Raw genomic sequence first — 15,436 nt, 5'->3', positions numbered from 1 at the left:
ACGATGGGCCAGCAATACATCTGATATGCAGTGGAGACAAATTGAGAAAATTCAAAAGCATTTGATTACAAACAAATTCAAGATTAAAAGTACAGTTCCTTATGCTATCCTGTTAAGTGAAATAGGCACTGCTCCTATTGAAGCAATTGCTATGGTGCAAGTCATAAGGTATTTAAAAAAAATGAGCAAATGGAAGAGGGTAGAGGGCCTAAGGTTGTCTTTAATGATAGATTGTGCAAGAGGAAAAAAACTTGGACGTAGCAAAATAACAAATGGTTTAATAAAGGGTATTTGCTTGGATGCGTGTCCCATAAACAACAAAGAGATAAAAACTTTTGTTATGGAAAAGTTCCACAAGCGTACTTGGGATAAGGAGCTAGGAAGAAAGAAAAAACACTATACTGAAGTGTTTAATCCCACTCATAGTCATCAACGAAAAGCATACATAGAGGCCAATATCTCTTGGAGAGCCAAAATTCTTATTGCTTAGTTAAGGACTATTTTTCATCAACTTCGTTGTGAAACAGGGTGCTAGAAGAGGCCAAAAGAAGTGTGGGAGGAAAGAGTATGCATTTTTTGTTCTTCCGGAAAAGTGGAAACATAAAAGCATTTCATTTTAGAATGTGAGGCCTTCAAAGACAACATAGAAAGTTATGCTGATATGCTCACATCTATCTCTTGGGATAATCTATTTAGCGAGGGGTTTGTCGAGAAGCTAGGAGCATTTATTTTGAAGCTTCACAGAAAAAGACCAAAAACCTCAAACAAATGAAGAAACAATCTGTCCCATAAACTATCTTTAATCTCGTGAACATTAAAATGATTTATTACTTTCTTTCTTATATAAATATTTATATTTCCATATAAATATAAACATTTTTACTCTCATAAAAATGTTAATATAAACATGTGTACTCCCATATAATTAATAATTTAAAAACAACATTTGCCAACTTCTTAGCATTAATAAAATTTAAAACTATAACAATGTAAAAGAACAAAAAATATATAACGAGCGATATCCTTTACCGCGATGCCCACTCGTTTACACGACCTTGATCTAGTTCATGGTTAAGAGAACAGACCCGAAGAGACCGAAGAGACCCCGGACTTAAATGGATTTATGCCACTGTTGAAATACACGAGGCAAAATTGAGTAGGACTGTCATATATTCAACCCCATAACTAATCCAAGAAACACGGTTAATGGGGTTTGAAATTCGGACTAAACGAAGCTACATTCTCTGTGTTCATATGCCGCTTTCGTTTTTGTTCTGAATCCTGGCGGTATATTAAGAAGAGTTAAATTACTTGCAATTACAGAGAAAGAGGGCATGAGGAGAGCCGCCTCCAAATTGTGTTAAAGCTTCGATACGTTCACCATGGACAGCGGTATATCTTCCGTCCAAAATGTCCTCTTATTCCTTTTATTCTGCCTTTTGCAGGTTTTTTTTTGTATACTAGGGTTTACCTTCTGACATGGCCTCTAATTGTGAATTACAATATTATCTGGTTACTGAGATTTAAAAAAAATATTTTGCGTATTGTGAAATTTAAAAAAAATATTACGTGGGTACTGGAAATCTTCATCCTTGCCTAACCTAAGAAGGGCTACTGTAATCTGTCTTAACTCCCCAGTTAAACCTTTCTGTGGTCATGGCTTGTTAGTCAGTTGCTGTACAATGCGAAGGAAATATTTGGAAACAATATTTAATTTAATTGGTTTATTTTTGGTTACATCTTGCAGCTACAGAGAGTGCAAGTGATCCGAATGCCCTGGCAGGACAGGAGCTTGGGTGGTACATACTGGGGGATAATCAAGAACCCGTCGGTCCTTACACAGTTGCTGAATTGCGAGGTGAGTTGGGTTCATTTTTTTGCTTTTGCTTTTAATTTTAATTTTTGGAAGATCCCTTTACACTCGAGAAGCATTAAACATGTGGAAGGCTGAACATTAATCAAAAGTTGGGACAATGTATACTTCTGTCAAAATCATTCCGTTTTTGCACCGGCTCCTAACTGCTTATCCGTGCCTTTTGGGAATTGAATGTTGGTGAGTGGCGTGACAGTATATTTACCGCTGAGCAACTGTCCTATTTGCATAATTTATTTATATTTGGATTGCTTTTGTTGGTGTATTGCAAGGTTTTTATTAACAAAGATAAGGGTCAAACTAAAGCCAGTAATGTATCCCATAGATATCACAATGTGAAACAGGTATGAAATACATATTGCAAAATTCAAACTGTTGTGTGTTCCAAGTTGCTTTCTCGGGTCAATAGCTACGATGGAAAACAGTACCAGGCTCTAAAATGCCATCTTATCAGTCTCTTTGCAAAGGTTTTTGGCTGATTATTAACACGAAGATCTGTCCTGTTTGCTGGAGAAGAACGGATAACTGAACATGGTGTCACGCCTAGGTGAGGAATTCGTGGGAGGAACCTTTCCCACTTGTTCCTTCTCATTAGGATATCTACTACTGCTTTCCTCAGCCTTCCAATGGTGAAATCCAACTGCAATTTAACACGAGCTTGAGTTTGGGACACATTCCTTACCTGTCCAGCAGACAGTTATGCTCCTCTTGTCTTCCCTGCTTCGTTACATTCTGCCCTGCTTCTGTTGCTTTAATCAGCATTAGGACGGAGCCAAAAAGCCCTGACCGTTTTCCATGTTGCTTCCTTTAATTCTTTTGTGGTGAATGCTCATTCATCCTCTGGTCAATCATTTACTCCTGTTTGAGACACCAACCCATGGATTTCTTGCTTGAACATTGTTAGTGTAAGATATAAATTCTGAGCACCCCTCGACTCTCTCCATTCTTTCTAGGAGGATTGTAACATACCCAATCCCCTAGGTCACCTTTTTTTTGTTTGGCTCGTACTCGCGTGACTTGGGTCAATTCCTACCGTTACCACTATACCTCAAGGTGAACCCACAAGGCTAGTTGGGGGGGGGGGATTAAACCTCGAACCACATACTTTACAAAGACTTCATATCACAACAATCACCAATTGAGCTGGTCCTTGGGGGCAGTCCACTAGGTCACTTTAAGGAGGTGCGGTCTCATAATTTTTTTCACTTCTTTCATTCGTCTTGAACCCCATTTCTGAGGCTATCCTTGTTTTCGGCTTGTTAGGAGCTTTCAGATGATATAAATTTCATGAAAATCCTAATTCTAGTTAAGAAGATACGACCCTTTGGAATTTTGATTTTTTTTTCCATGTCAACATTCTGTATAGTTGACATGTGGCAATTAATGTGTCACCATGGGTCCACTTGTCACCCAATGGTGGTGCCATGTGGGCTCTAGAGGCACCAGGTTCAACCCCATAACCACCCAACCTCTATGAAAAGCTTGAATTTAACTTTATGTGATACAATTGAAACAAAAAATATTTTACTTTAATTGATCAATGCAAAATTTTGGCCTATATCTTTAGTTTTGGCAATCATGGATATTGATGATTGGACAATATGAAATTTTCCCATCATCGTTTTTGTATTGCGTTGAATCTAAATATGTTGTACAAGTTGCAACTCAAAATATGGATTTTGTATGATGGTTTTCAAATTGGGGTTTTGGTGATTCAAATCTTGTATTTTCAGTGACAACATTGCATCAAGCAAAGCCTCCATGTCAAGAAAATAGGAAATGCAACATTTCAAAGGGTTGATCCTTGTGGTTCTTACTTTTGTTCTTCTCGTTTTTTGGGTTGTCTCATATTTTGCATATTGTACATGGGTTCCAAGAAGTCATTCAAGTCTAGTGCTTCCACCACCCCAATTACAAGCATTGTGAAAACAATCAGATAGTAATCACTTGGATTGGGTACTAAATGTTTGAATAAATTCCTATTCAATGTAGAAAATCCACAAAATTTTGCAACTGTTAATATGAATAATCTGAAAACTTGTTTCTTTTCATATAGACACATAATTTCTCTACTTTGCAGCGGAATAGGATCATAAATAAATAAACAATCATAATAATCAAGGCACAAAATTTTCTAGGGAACCCAACTGGGAAAACCCTCTGCTTGTTTGAGAATTTTATTGACAAAATTTGAGCAATAGATCTCTTACAATACAACTTGGTTTCATTGGAAACCAATCTTGTTTTCTCTACATGTGCTAAGCTGAAACTATCAGCAAGACCGTTGATCTGCTTGCCTTGTTCAATACTCACACAAGTTCCTCTTGTACGTCCTCTCTCACAAGCTCACACATAAACCTTTGCAACCTTCTCACAAATCCGCGAGCTCTATTGTCTTGTCTTACTAACTTGTGCTCACAAGACAATGATCAAATCTATGCCTTCGTTCCTCCTTTTAAAGCAATTCGAATGGCTAAGTTTAGTGAGTTTAACATTAAGGAGTTTGATTTTGTGATTGATTTAGTTAGCATAAGTTAACTACTCATGCAACTCATCCTATCTCAAATCAAGGACTCGAGATTCAAACACACATTCTTTTCCTCAATTAACTTGACTAGAAGACTAATAACTCGACTTTCCACTTTAAAACATCAGTGAATTGCTTCATAACTTCTAACTTTTAGGAACTAATCCTAAATTATAGGAACTTGTCCTAGTTTGTAGGGACTTATCCTAAATCTTAGGAATTCGTCCTAACTTATAAGAATTAGCTCTTAACTTATAAGAATTGACTCCTAACTTATAAGAGCTTGAGCATGCTAAGGAAGAAATCATTGAGATCCCTTTGATTAAGGCACAAATCAAGGAACCCTTTCTTGCTATCATTTTCAACACTCCCTCTTAGCGAGGAAGGTGTTCCTGGAAGAACCTCGTCCACTGGATTTGTTTCCAACACTACCATGTTCTCTGCTACTACAACTGCTCCCTCTAAACTAGAAGACTTCCTTGCTTTCTTTCTTTCTTGAAACTTTCTTTGAAGACTTGTTCTTTCCTACCATGCTCTGCGAGTCCATTGCTTTAGTCAAAAGTGCCATGTACCCTGTGTACCTCTGTGTTTGCTTCTTGATGCTAGGAGACTCAACTCTCTTATGATCTCCCTTAACCAAATCCTCTTCCCACTTTGCTCGAACTCTCCATATACTGGAAGTCTTTGACCGAGGGGTTGCCTCCACTCGCCTTGGCTATGCTCCTCATAATCTTGTTGGTCAGCCAACTGCCAGCTAGCTTAGACCCAAATTGAGATATTGGCCGAGGCTCCATTGTGAGAGCTCTATCCTACTCTCACTCAACCATCACTTCTCTATTATGAGAACTCCATGCCTTGATGCTCAAGGCTGCACCTGTCTCTACCTGCAACTTGTAGAGATTCTTCACCCTCACACCTATCTGCTTCTTACATCTAGAAGCTAAGTACGCCTTACCTTTGTGGAATATGATATCATACCCCTTGTCCTCAACCAATCACTTCTCTATTATGAGAACTCCCTGCCTTGATCCTCAAGGATGCACCTGTCTCTACTTGCAACTTGTAGAGATTCTTCACCCTCACACCTTTTTGCTTCTTACATCTAGAAGCTAAGTGTTGGAGGTATGCCTTACCTTTGTGGAAGATGATATCTTATCCCTTGTCCTCAAGGGTAGCTAACAAAACAAGATTCTGCTTCCATCTTGGAACATAGAAAACATCTTTGAGATGAAGAGGATTACTTGACTCCCTCTGAAAATTGATAGTGCCAACTCTTCTACCTGCATATTGACCATCATCTCCTAGCTCAATCTGAAATTGCATGTCCTCCTGGAGGTGGTTGAAAATCTTTTTGTTCTTGGTCATGTGGAAGGATGTTCCTTAAGCACATCTGGCAGTTACTTTACGTCCTCTTTCACTGATCACTGCAACTTATGCACCCTCCGAAAGCATGCATATCCAGCTCCACAATTTGCCACTATCAATGATCACAACTCCTTTTGTGTCACTGAATTGCCCCACTAGCAGGCCTCTAGCTCCGCTAAGAAGTCTGCTCATTGGGTCTTTTCGATTTGCCCTCTTGTTAGTGGTTTGGCCATCTGCAACCCTTTGAACTAGCGCTTCACAACTTTGCCTCCTAACAACTCATTAGTCCTTCAATGATCACTGTACATGAGGACTTCAAGGACTGCCCACTTGTCAAGATTCTGGTTGCTCCAAAATGATGCTCCTAGGGCACACAAATTTGCCCTGTCACTATGACACATGAGCCCTATTGCCACTCTCCTCAAGGCCTTCAAAACTACCCACACATAGTCAACTCTTGACTAATATAGGGCTTGCAAATTAGCCACTAATAGTCCATACACTTACTGTTCTTAGGGTGCTTCAAATCTCTGTCCAAACACCACTAGGATAGTCTTCCACCTAGCAATATCTCTCCATAACCTTCGTTGCTATTGCATATCTAGGTCGCCTTGTCAAATACTTGACAAAACTCAGACCTCATACATAGCCAGTCCTCGTGAGATCTTTGCACTCATGGATCCATGAACTGCTGCCCTAAAAACTTTAGGACTACATTCGCATTGTGTTGGTCTTTATTCTAATCCATGCCTTGATACCATGTAGAAAATCCACAAAATTTTGCAACTGCTAATATGAGCAATTTGAAAACTAGTTTCTTTTCATATAGTCACATAATTTATCTACTTAATTTTGCAACTGCTAATGTGAGCAATTTGAAAACTAGTTTCTTTTCATATAGTCACATAATTTATCTACTTAATTTGTAGCGGAATAGGAACAAAAATAATTACACAATCACAATAATTAAGGCACAAATTTTTCTAGGGAACTCAACTGGGAAAACCCTGTGCTTGTTTGAGAATTTTATTGAAGAAATTTGAGCAATAGATCTCTTACAATACAACTTTGTTTCATTGGAAACCAGTTTGGTTTTCTCTGCTTGTGCTAAGTTGAAACTATTTGCAAGACCCTTGATCTGCTTGCCTTCTTCAATACTTGCACAAGCTCCTCTTGTACGTTCTTTCTCTCACAAGCTCCACACATAAACCTGTGCAACCTTCTCACAAACCTGTGAGCTCTATTGTGTTGTCTCACCAACTCGTGCTCACAAGACAATGATCAAATCTATGCCTTCATTCCTCCTTTTAAAGCAATTGGAATGGATAAGTTTAGTGAGTTTCTAATTAAGGAGTTTGCTTTTGTGATTGATTGAGTTAGCATGAGTTAACTACTCATACAAATCGTCCTATCTCAAATCAAGGACTTGAGACTCTAAAACACGTTCTTTTCCTCAATTAACTCGCACCAGAAGACTAATAACTTGGCCTTCCACTTTAACACATCAGTTAACTACTTCATAACTCCTAACTTTTAGGAACTGATCCTAAATTAAAGGAACTTGTCCTAATTTGCAGGTACTTATCCTAAATCTTAGGAATTCGTCCTAACTTATAGGAATTAGCTCCTAACTTACAGGAATTGGTTCCTAACTTATAGGAATTGATTCTTAACTTAGATGAACTCGAGCATGCTAAGGAAGAAGTCGTTGAGGTCCCTTTGATTAAGGCACAAATCAAGGAACCCTTTCTCGCTATCATTTTCAACATTCAGTCACCTTCTTAATCTGAAATATGAATCTAATCTCTTTAGAGAACCAAATTGTTTTAGAAGTATGCAAGACCTATTGAGAAGGGAATGCCTTTTATGTTTTAACTTAATCAATATTAACAAGAGAGACGAGGAAGAAAAGCTCCTATGGAGATAGTTCTTTGTCCCAAAAGCCTTCATGGGCCTTATTGCAAATTAAAAATAGCTACACTTAAGTTTCCTAAAGCCAAACTGCATTTTGCTCATATCTAGCGCCTAATAATGAAATGGGACTCAACTTTAAAAAAGATAATTGTTTGAGATTTTTAGAATTGACAAGTGTAAGGGCTATGCGTAATAGTAAACGCTATATGGTATAGTTTGTTATGTTTACAAGCTTGAAGCAACTACAAATGTTTATGGGGAATTCATAATTCTTATCTATCTATCTATTTACATATTATTGTAGTCCCCAACCCATTGCCCCCTAAAAATGTGGGGGTGCGCTCTAGCCATTTCTAGTACATGTCCCACCATCCTTGCCATTCCCCTGTCTCAAAATCTAGTGCAACACACACAAACATGCGTGTGTGTGTGTTTTCCTTGGAAAAAAGTTGTAAGTTATTTTGTACATACACACTGGACGAGGATGATAAAATTGCAGACTAGTTGCAATAAGGCTAAGACCAAGAGCAAGCTGACATTTTTCGTAAAATCTTTAAAAGATAAGTAACCAATATCTCTCTTCTTTGATTATTGTTATTGTTATTAGTTAGTCTCTTGTCTTTGTATTCTTTGCTTGGTTGTAATTGTTCTTCCATGGCCTCCTAGTGAGGATTGCTGGTATGTGTTGAAGGTTGCCAAGACTTTGGCAGCAAATGGTAGAAGTGGAAGAACGAAGCAAAGCATGTGACAAGAGGACCTTCCCAGAATCATTGTTTGTGTTGAGAGATATGAGATCCGAGCTTAGAAGGAACGAGAAAATCAACAAGCGTGAAGGATACCTGGATAATGGATTACGCTGATGGGAAGTCGGCGATAACTTCCAAAATAGATCTACAATATCTAGCATGCAACAATTGGCAACATAGAAGCAAGAGTTGAGAAGGTTCTCCCAGGAAGAGGGAGAGGATTATGGCAAGTTGTTCGCCCCAAGTTATGAGGTACACTTATATTCTTATTGTTTTGAAAATTGCTCCAGGTAGATGTAGAGATTGCTTTCCTCAATGAAATAATTGGGAAGAAATGCGTAGAGCTGGGTCTAGTTTTCAAAGTGCATGAGAAGAAATCTCATGATCAAAGAAGACTTTGTACAATTGTAAACAAACACATTGGGCTTAGTATTTTTGGTCAATATATCAAGTATGATCCTATATGATTTGTCTCTGATGGAACTATAAAGACTTGTGTCAAAGGGAGCATTTGTAATATTGCTTCTGTAACAGATGGAGTTGTCAAAGAGCCTTGTTTTTAGCTTCAAATGGAGTTGATCTCTGAATTTAAGATGATGTATTGTTAGCTAATATGCTTGAAAGAAACAATCGCAGAGGGAACAATCTGAACTATGCAACCAGGTATGCTTCAGTGTGAGATGGACCACCTAGTAGGGTGACAGGAAAGCAGCTATGGTGATGGACCCAATAAAACGAAGCTAATCAATTTTATGAGCCAAGGCATGTTGCTCAACATGGTACAATTGGTCATGGCAATGCCAGTCCTGGGTTGTTTTGAACAATGAAGTACAATTGCAGATTCAGATTAGGTAGAGAGTGCTGAAGACATAAGAGTTCATCAGGATATTGCTTCAATTTAAGCTCCATTATGACTATGAGTAGACATCTGTTGCACTCAGTATTGCAGTGGTTGCGTATATTGTAGTTGGTTTGGTAGGTTGAGAAGCAACATGGCTTTAGAGGCTACTTGCAAGATTGTCTTGATCAGGTGTAGGCGACGACCATGATGAGAGGTTGGAGCACCGTGAGATGCCAAGACACTGTGTTAATTTTCCACTGTTCTATGCTAGCACAATCACTTAGCCCAATTCTTTCTTCAATTAGTAATCACTTTCAAACAAATTTAATCTTCCAATAACAATGAGCAATTGTAGATAGAATAGTAAATCCAATATGCAATAGAAGACAACCAAGAGCAATGACAAGGCACACAAGATTTGGTCAAAGACCAGGGAAAGACCCCACAATTGGGAAAACTCTTTCAAATTCTTCTTCTATTAGATTGTCATCAAATGTTCAACAGAGAGATACAATGTTCCAATTCAACAATAATGAGTCAAAGGTCAACAACTTTGACTATCCAATTCAACTAACCAATATTCAATGAGAGATGAGCCCAAAAACCAAATCTGATCCAAATTCAAAGTTTGCAATTTTTGGTCAAAGTCAACAACAATCAAAGATGCCCTAACTAGTCAACATTCAATAGTCAAATCAACTTCAAAAAGTTTGGTCCTGGCAGCAGAAAACTCGACCTCTTTTGCTGGTCAAATTCAAGTCAAAATAGTCCCAAAAAGTGCCTCCAAAATTGGTCAAAGTCAAAGTCAACTTTGCGGTCAAGTAGCAACTTTAGATCTGTGGTCAACCAAGGTCAAAGTGCCTAGAAAAGTTCATCCTTCTTGCTAAAGAATTTGGCCTCCAAAACAGATGCAAAATCCCAAGTCAAAATAAGTCAAACCAAACTCAAACTCCTAAAAGTCAACACTGGTCATAGTCCAAAATAGAAGTAGAATTTGGCCCAATCAGAAAGACTCGCTCTCCTCTTTGCACACGTGTGAAAAAGATCTACAATTTTCAGAAGTAGTCGAACCTCCAAGAGAAGAAGAGATGTGTGATGTGATGCTCCAAAGTGATGTGACTTATTTTGTATTTATATGCTTCTTAGGTGGACGAATTTGCTATTAAGTAATTGTGGGTTTCCATTAAGAATAATATTTTTCTTTGACCAAATTAAATTCTTCCAAGGGAAAAGAGGGTCTTCTCTTGATGAGGAAGGTTGTCCAAAGGAGGGAATTTGTCCCTGAGTTGCCAAATTAACACTGCCTCTCAGCTAGGGAGAAATTCCTGACTCCATTATGAATCTCATCTCAAACATCTCGTCATCGCCATCACTGAATTAAGTCATGTCTCATCTTTGCTCATTTGTTGAACACCTCTGAACCTAAAGAAGAAGAATCATCATAGAGTAGCTCAAGTTACCACCCTCTATCCAAGGACAATAGGCAGGATACTACTTACCATGAGGTAAGGATCACAACTATCCTATTGCTTGTTGATCTTCCCAACTTAACCCTCTAGAGTTAGGGGTAGAACACCTACATCCCCTCACTTGGGTAGGATACTACTTACCATAAATGGTAAGGATTACAACTATCCCAAGTCTCCTCACCCATTGGCCAGATGGGTGGCAATCCCAACAAGCCCAACTTGTGGGTAGGATGCCAATTGGGGTATACTTTGTCAAGTCCCAAAGATGACAATAGGTAGGATACTACTTACCATGTGGTAAGGATCTTAATTATCCTATTGTTAGACAATAGGCAAGCTACTACTTACCATGAGGTAGGGATCACAACTATCCTATTGTCCAGAGTTCCCTCAACCCCACAAGCTCTCCAACTCAATTCCTCTTCTCGGGAGCACAAACAGGGGGGAAGAGCATAGCTCATTGTCCTCGATCAGCTGGGACCCTTACCTAGGAGGGTCACATCCATTAGCCCAAGTTGCTTTCCGAAGTCCAAGAACTTCCCTTTCGACAAAGCCTTAGGGAGAATGTCTGCTATCTGCTCGTCAGTTGAGATATGGTGGAGTCTCACGACTCCTCTCTGCACCATGTCTCATATATAGTGATACCTGATCTCAATATGCTTGGACTTGTCACGAAACACAAGATTTTTTGCTAATCGGACCCCACTCTTGTCGCAATATATCACTGCAGTGTCTTATCCAGGACCTGCTCAAACAACTCTCCAAAGAGCTTCCTCAACCATACTGCCTCACAACTAGCCATGATAGCAACAATATACTCTACCTACGTTGTGCTCAATGCTACGAACTTTTGCTTCCTACTCATCCAAGATATCATGGCAGAACCCAAACTAAAGCAACACCTTGATGTGCTCTTCTTATCAATAACATTTCCATCCCAATCAATATCAATGTACCCATGAAGTGTCACATCACTGGCAGAATATCTCAGACCAAGATTAATCGTCCCATGCAAATATCTCAGCACATGCTTGGCAATGACCCAATGTGCATTTAGAGGCTCAGTCATGAACTGACTCAAAGTGTTAACTGCAAAACATATGTTCGGATGGGTGTTCACTAGGAACATCAATGCCCCAATCAACTGTTGATACTCAGAGGGATTCGCCAAGTCAAGTCCAACAACATCTCCACATAACTTCTTGAAGTTCATCTCCATTAGTGTGGCCAGGGACTTGCATTCTACCATTCCAAATCTTTCCAACAATTTCACAACATATTTTCCTTGAGAAAGGAAAATCTCTTCGGGCTTTTGTCACACTTCTAATCCTAGGAAGTAATGCATCAAACCAAGATCTTTCATTTCAAACTTAGAGGCCAACTCCCTCTTACACTCGAGCATTAGAGGCTCACTACTTGTCAAGAATAAATCATCAACATATAAAACCAAAATGAGAGGCATACCTTGGACCACTTTGAAGTAGAGGTTCAGATCAACATTGCTTCTCGTGAATCCAAGCTTCACCAGGTAACTGTCAATATAGGCATACTAGGTTTTGGGGGCTTGCTTCAAACCATATAGTGCCTTCTATAACTTGCAAACAAGAGTCTTCTTGTCTTGTACTTTGAAGCCCAGTGGTTGCTCAACGAATACTTCTTCCGGTAGTAGCCTTCACATCCATCTAGTGAAGGGTCCATCCTTGACTAACATTGAGGGCAACAATAGACCGAGTAGTGGTATTGCGGGCAACAGGTGCAAATATATCATCATAGTCTTCTCCCTCTTTCTGGGAGAAACCTCTAGCCATGAATCTCGCTTTATATTTCTCAATACTTCCATTAGCTCCATGCTTGATTTTGTACAATTATTTTGAAGTCACGACAGACTTTTCTTTGGGTCTCGGAACAACATCCCACACGTCATTCTTCATAATGGATTCATACTCTTCAGCCATAACATCCTTCCAAACTTGGTCTTTCACTGCTTCTTCAAAAGCGGGAGGTTCAACTTGTATGATGGTACTCATAGCTACGATGTATCCCTAGTACCAGCATGGCTTCTTACTTTCTCTAAAGGTTCCTCTGGCAGGGACATGTCTTTCGACATCTTGTAATGTATCACGAAGCTAAAGGGGTCTCTTCCTGGTAGGGGGATCACATAGAGGAGGATCCAAGGGGTCCATAGGCTCCATACGATCATCAACAACTTCTTTCTCCGACTCGAGCACAAAATGGCCATCTAGAAGGTCCACATCATCATCCTTCTTTTCAACAGGAGGAGGAGGAATAGCCCTTGCTTTTCCAAGGGAAACATCTTCATTTAAAGTCGCTTCTCTGCCAAACTTGATTTCCTTTGACCAGTCACATTTATTTAGAAAGGTTTAGAATTATCGCAATATCCAACAAATGTACATTTCTTTCCAGTGGATTCTAGTTTGTTCCTCTTGGCCTTCGACACATGAAAATACACGGGGCAACCAAATATCCTCAGATGACCAACATCAGGCTTCACACTTGTGAACACTCCTTCGGAGTCTTGTCACCCAGGACATGATGATGAATCTTGTTTTGAACATAGATTGCTGTATTAGTGGCTTCTCCCCAAAGGAACTTAGGTAGCTTTTGATCATGCAACATGGCTTGGGCAACTTCCATGATGGATCTGTTCTTTCGTTCAACCACACCATTCTGCTTGAGATTATAAGGTACGATGGTCTCCTCCTTGATTCTAGCCTTCTTGCAGAAATCAATGAACTCATTAGAAGTATATTCTCCACCATTGTCAGACTTGAAGACCTTGATCCTTTTCCCTGTTTGATTCTCTATTAGTGCCTTGAAGTCCTAGAACATCTCAAATTCTTCCTCCTTGTGCTTCAAGTAGAATATCCATGTCTTTGGGAGAAGTGATCCATAAACATTATATAGTATAGATAGCCACCCAGAGATTTACTGCCATGGGACCACACAAATCAGTATGGATGAGCTGTAGAATATCCTTGGTTCTGCTTTTGCTGGAGGGGAATGGTCCCCTAGACTCTATGTTGCACAAGACGTTACGTTTTGGAGTTTCCAAAACGGGTATGTTTAGAAATGTCACCTCCCAAAAACAGAAACATTGAAACATCATATATATATATATATATATATATATATATATATATATAGGTGAATAACACATTATCTTGCAAGAAAAAAAGGAATAAGAACCATAGATGACAATTTAGAGGGAAAACAAATTCTATATTAACTCTCATAGATGATTACATGATCGTTGAGTTTTGGCCAAATTTCGGTGTTTCGGGTATGGGTATAGCCCGAAATGCTAGGTTCCTAGAAGATTCGTGCAACATATCCTAGACTTCTTTCCACTAGTACATCTTGGACATACTCCATCATGGCTAGTTTGAACTTCAGGCATCCCGAAAACCATCCTTCTAACTTTAGGCAGGGTTTCATAATGTAGATGTGGAAACCTTTGGTGCCTTAACTCACTTTGATGATCGCTATCATGTATCATTGCTCGTAGTGATCTGCCATTGACTCTATAGAGTCCTTCAATTCTAGATTCCAAAGTGAAAGTATCCCTCATTTGAGATTCCGACGACCGGGTGAGGACTTTTTCCCTTATGAAGGCAACTCTCATTCCTTTGTCTTCCAAAATAGATATAGATACAAGGTTCTTTTTTAATCTCGGAACATACATCACATCATGAAGAAGAACGGTCTCCCCATAGTCCAAACGAAATTTAACAGAACCAAAACCCTTCACAAAATAAGTGGAGCTGTCTCCAAAGATGATTTTTAGATTAGTCTCCCTCTCAACTAGATTTGAGATGACTTCATGATACCCAGAGAAATTTTGAGAGGCCCCACTATTAACTAACCAACTATCACACAAATTCAGAGGAGAAGAACTAGAAAGAGCAGAAATAATAATATATTCAGATTAAGTGGTAACAACATTATTTAAATACCTTGAGTTCCTTGATCTCTTTTGCGGACGATAGCGTTCTTCATGATCATTAGGAGCATCTATCCTTCTTCTATCATCTCTCCTTCTTTTATCATCGCCTCTTCTCCTATCATTAAACGTTTTGTTGTTGAAGCCGTGATTGTTGTTGAAGTTGGACCTTGGAGCATCTCTCTTTTCCGGGCAGTCTTAGGCACAGTGACCATGCTTGTGACAGTGGTAACATTCAACTTTTGATAATTCCCTTTTGAATCTTCTATTGGAATTGTTGGAATCTGGCGTAGGCTTTCTAGAGTTAGATGGTTTGCCTCGTCCTTTCCTCTTCTTGTCTTGTGTAGCGAATGCAAAGGGCTCTCCTTCTTCACGCCTTTGAATCCTCCCTCTGGAGATCATCCTGGTTTCCTCTTGAGTACATTTGACAACGAGCTCATCAAATGTCGAGAACTTATCATTGTTGCTAATAGTAGTGATGAAGGTTTCCCAAATAGGAGGAAGACCTTGAAGAGTAACAAGCACCAACTCTCTATCAAATATTGGTTCTCCAACAATATGCAATTGATCCCTGAGTTGGGATATCCTCATAACATAGGATTGCATAGATTCCCCCTTTTTCATTTTAATGTCCTTGAGTTGATTCTTCAAGGAAAGAATGTGATTCAAATTGTTGACCTCATATTATCCCAACCAACATATCATAAATGCCCTTAGAGTTCTTCAATTTTCCAACATAA

At 39.1% G+C, this 15,436-nt stretch overlaps 1 protein-coding gene across 1 annotated transcript in view; it reads left to right on the top strand.

The window, feature by feature from the left end:
• The first annotated feature begins 1,032 nt into the window (after positions 1 to 1,032).
• The window catches only part of LOC149197135 (uncharacterized), a 249,099-nt gene continuing 234,695 nt past the window's right edge, over positions 1,033 to 15,436 (top strand). Inside the window, exons 1-2 of the mRNA XM_089405742.1 lie at positions 1,033 to 1,392; positions 1,748 to 1,858. Of these exons, the coding sequence (XP_089261868.1) occupies positions 1,383 to 1,392; positions 1,748 to 1,858 (121 nt within the window). The 5' untranslated portion in view covers positions 1,033 to 1,382. The remainder of the gene's footprint in view (positions 1,393 to 1,747; positions 1,859 to 15,436) is intronic.

This window comes from Pinus tabuliformis, chromosome 2_2 (genome assembly GCF_031772625.1).
Source record: "Pinus tabuliformis cultivar Carrire ecotype Pingquan chromosome 2_2, CPIR1, whole genome shotgun sequence".
Taxonomy (NCBI): domain Eukaryota; kingdom Viridiplantae; phylum Streptophyta; class Pinopsida; order Pinales; family Pinaceae; genus Pinus; species Pinus tabuliformis.
This window is presented reverse-complemented; position numbering and strand designations above follow the sequence as displayed.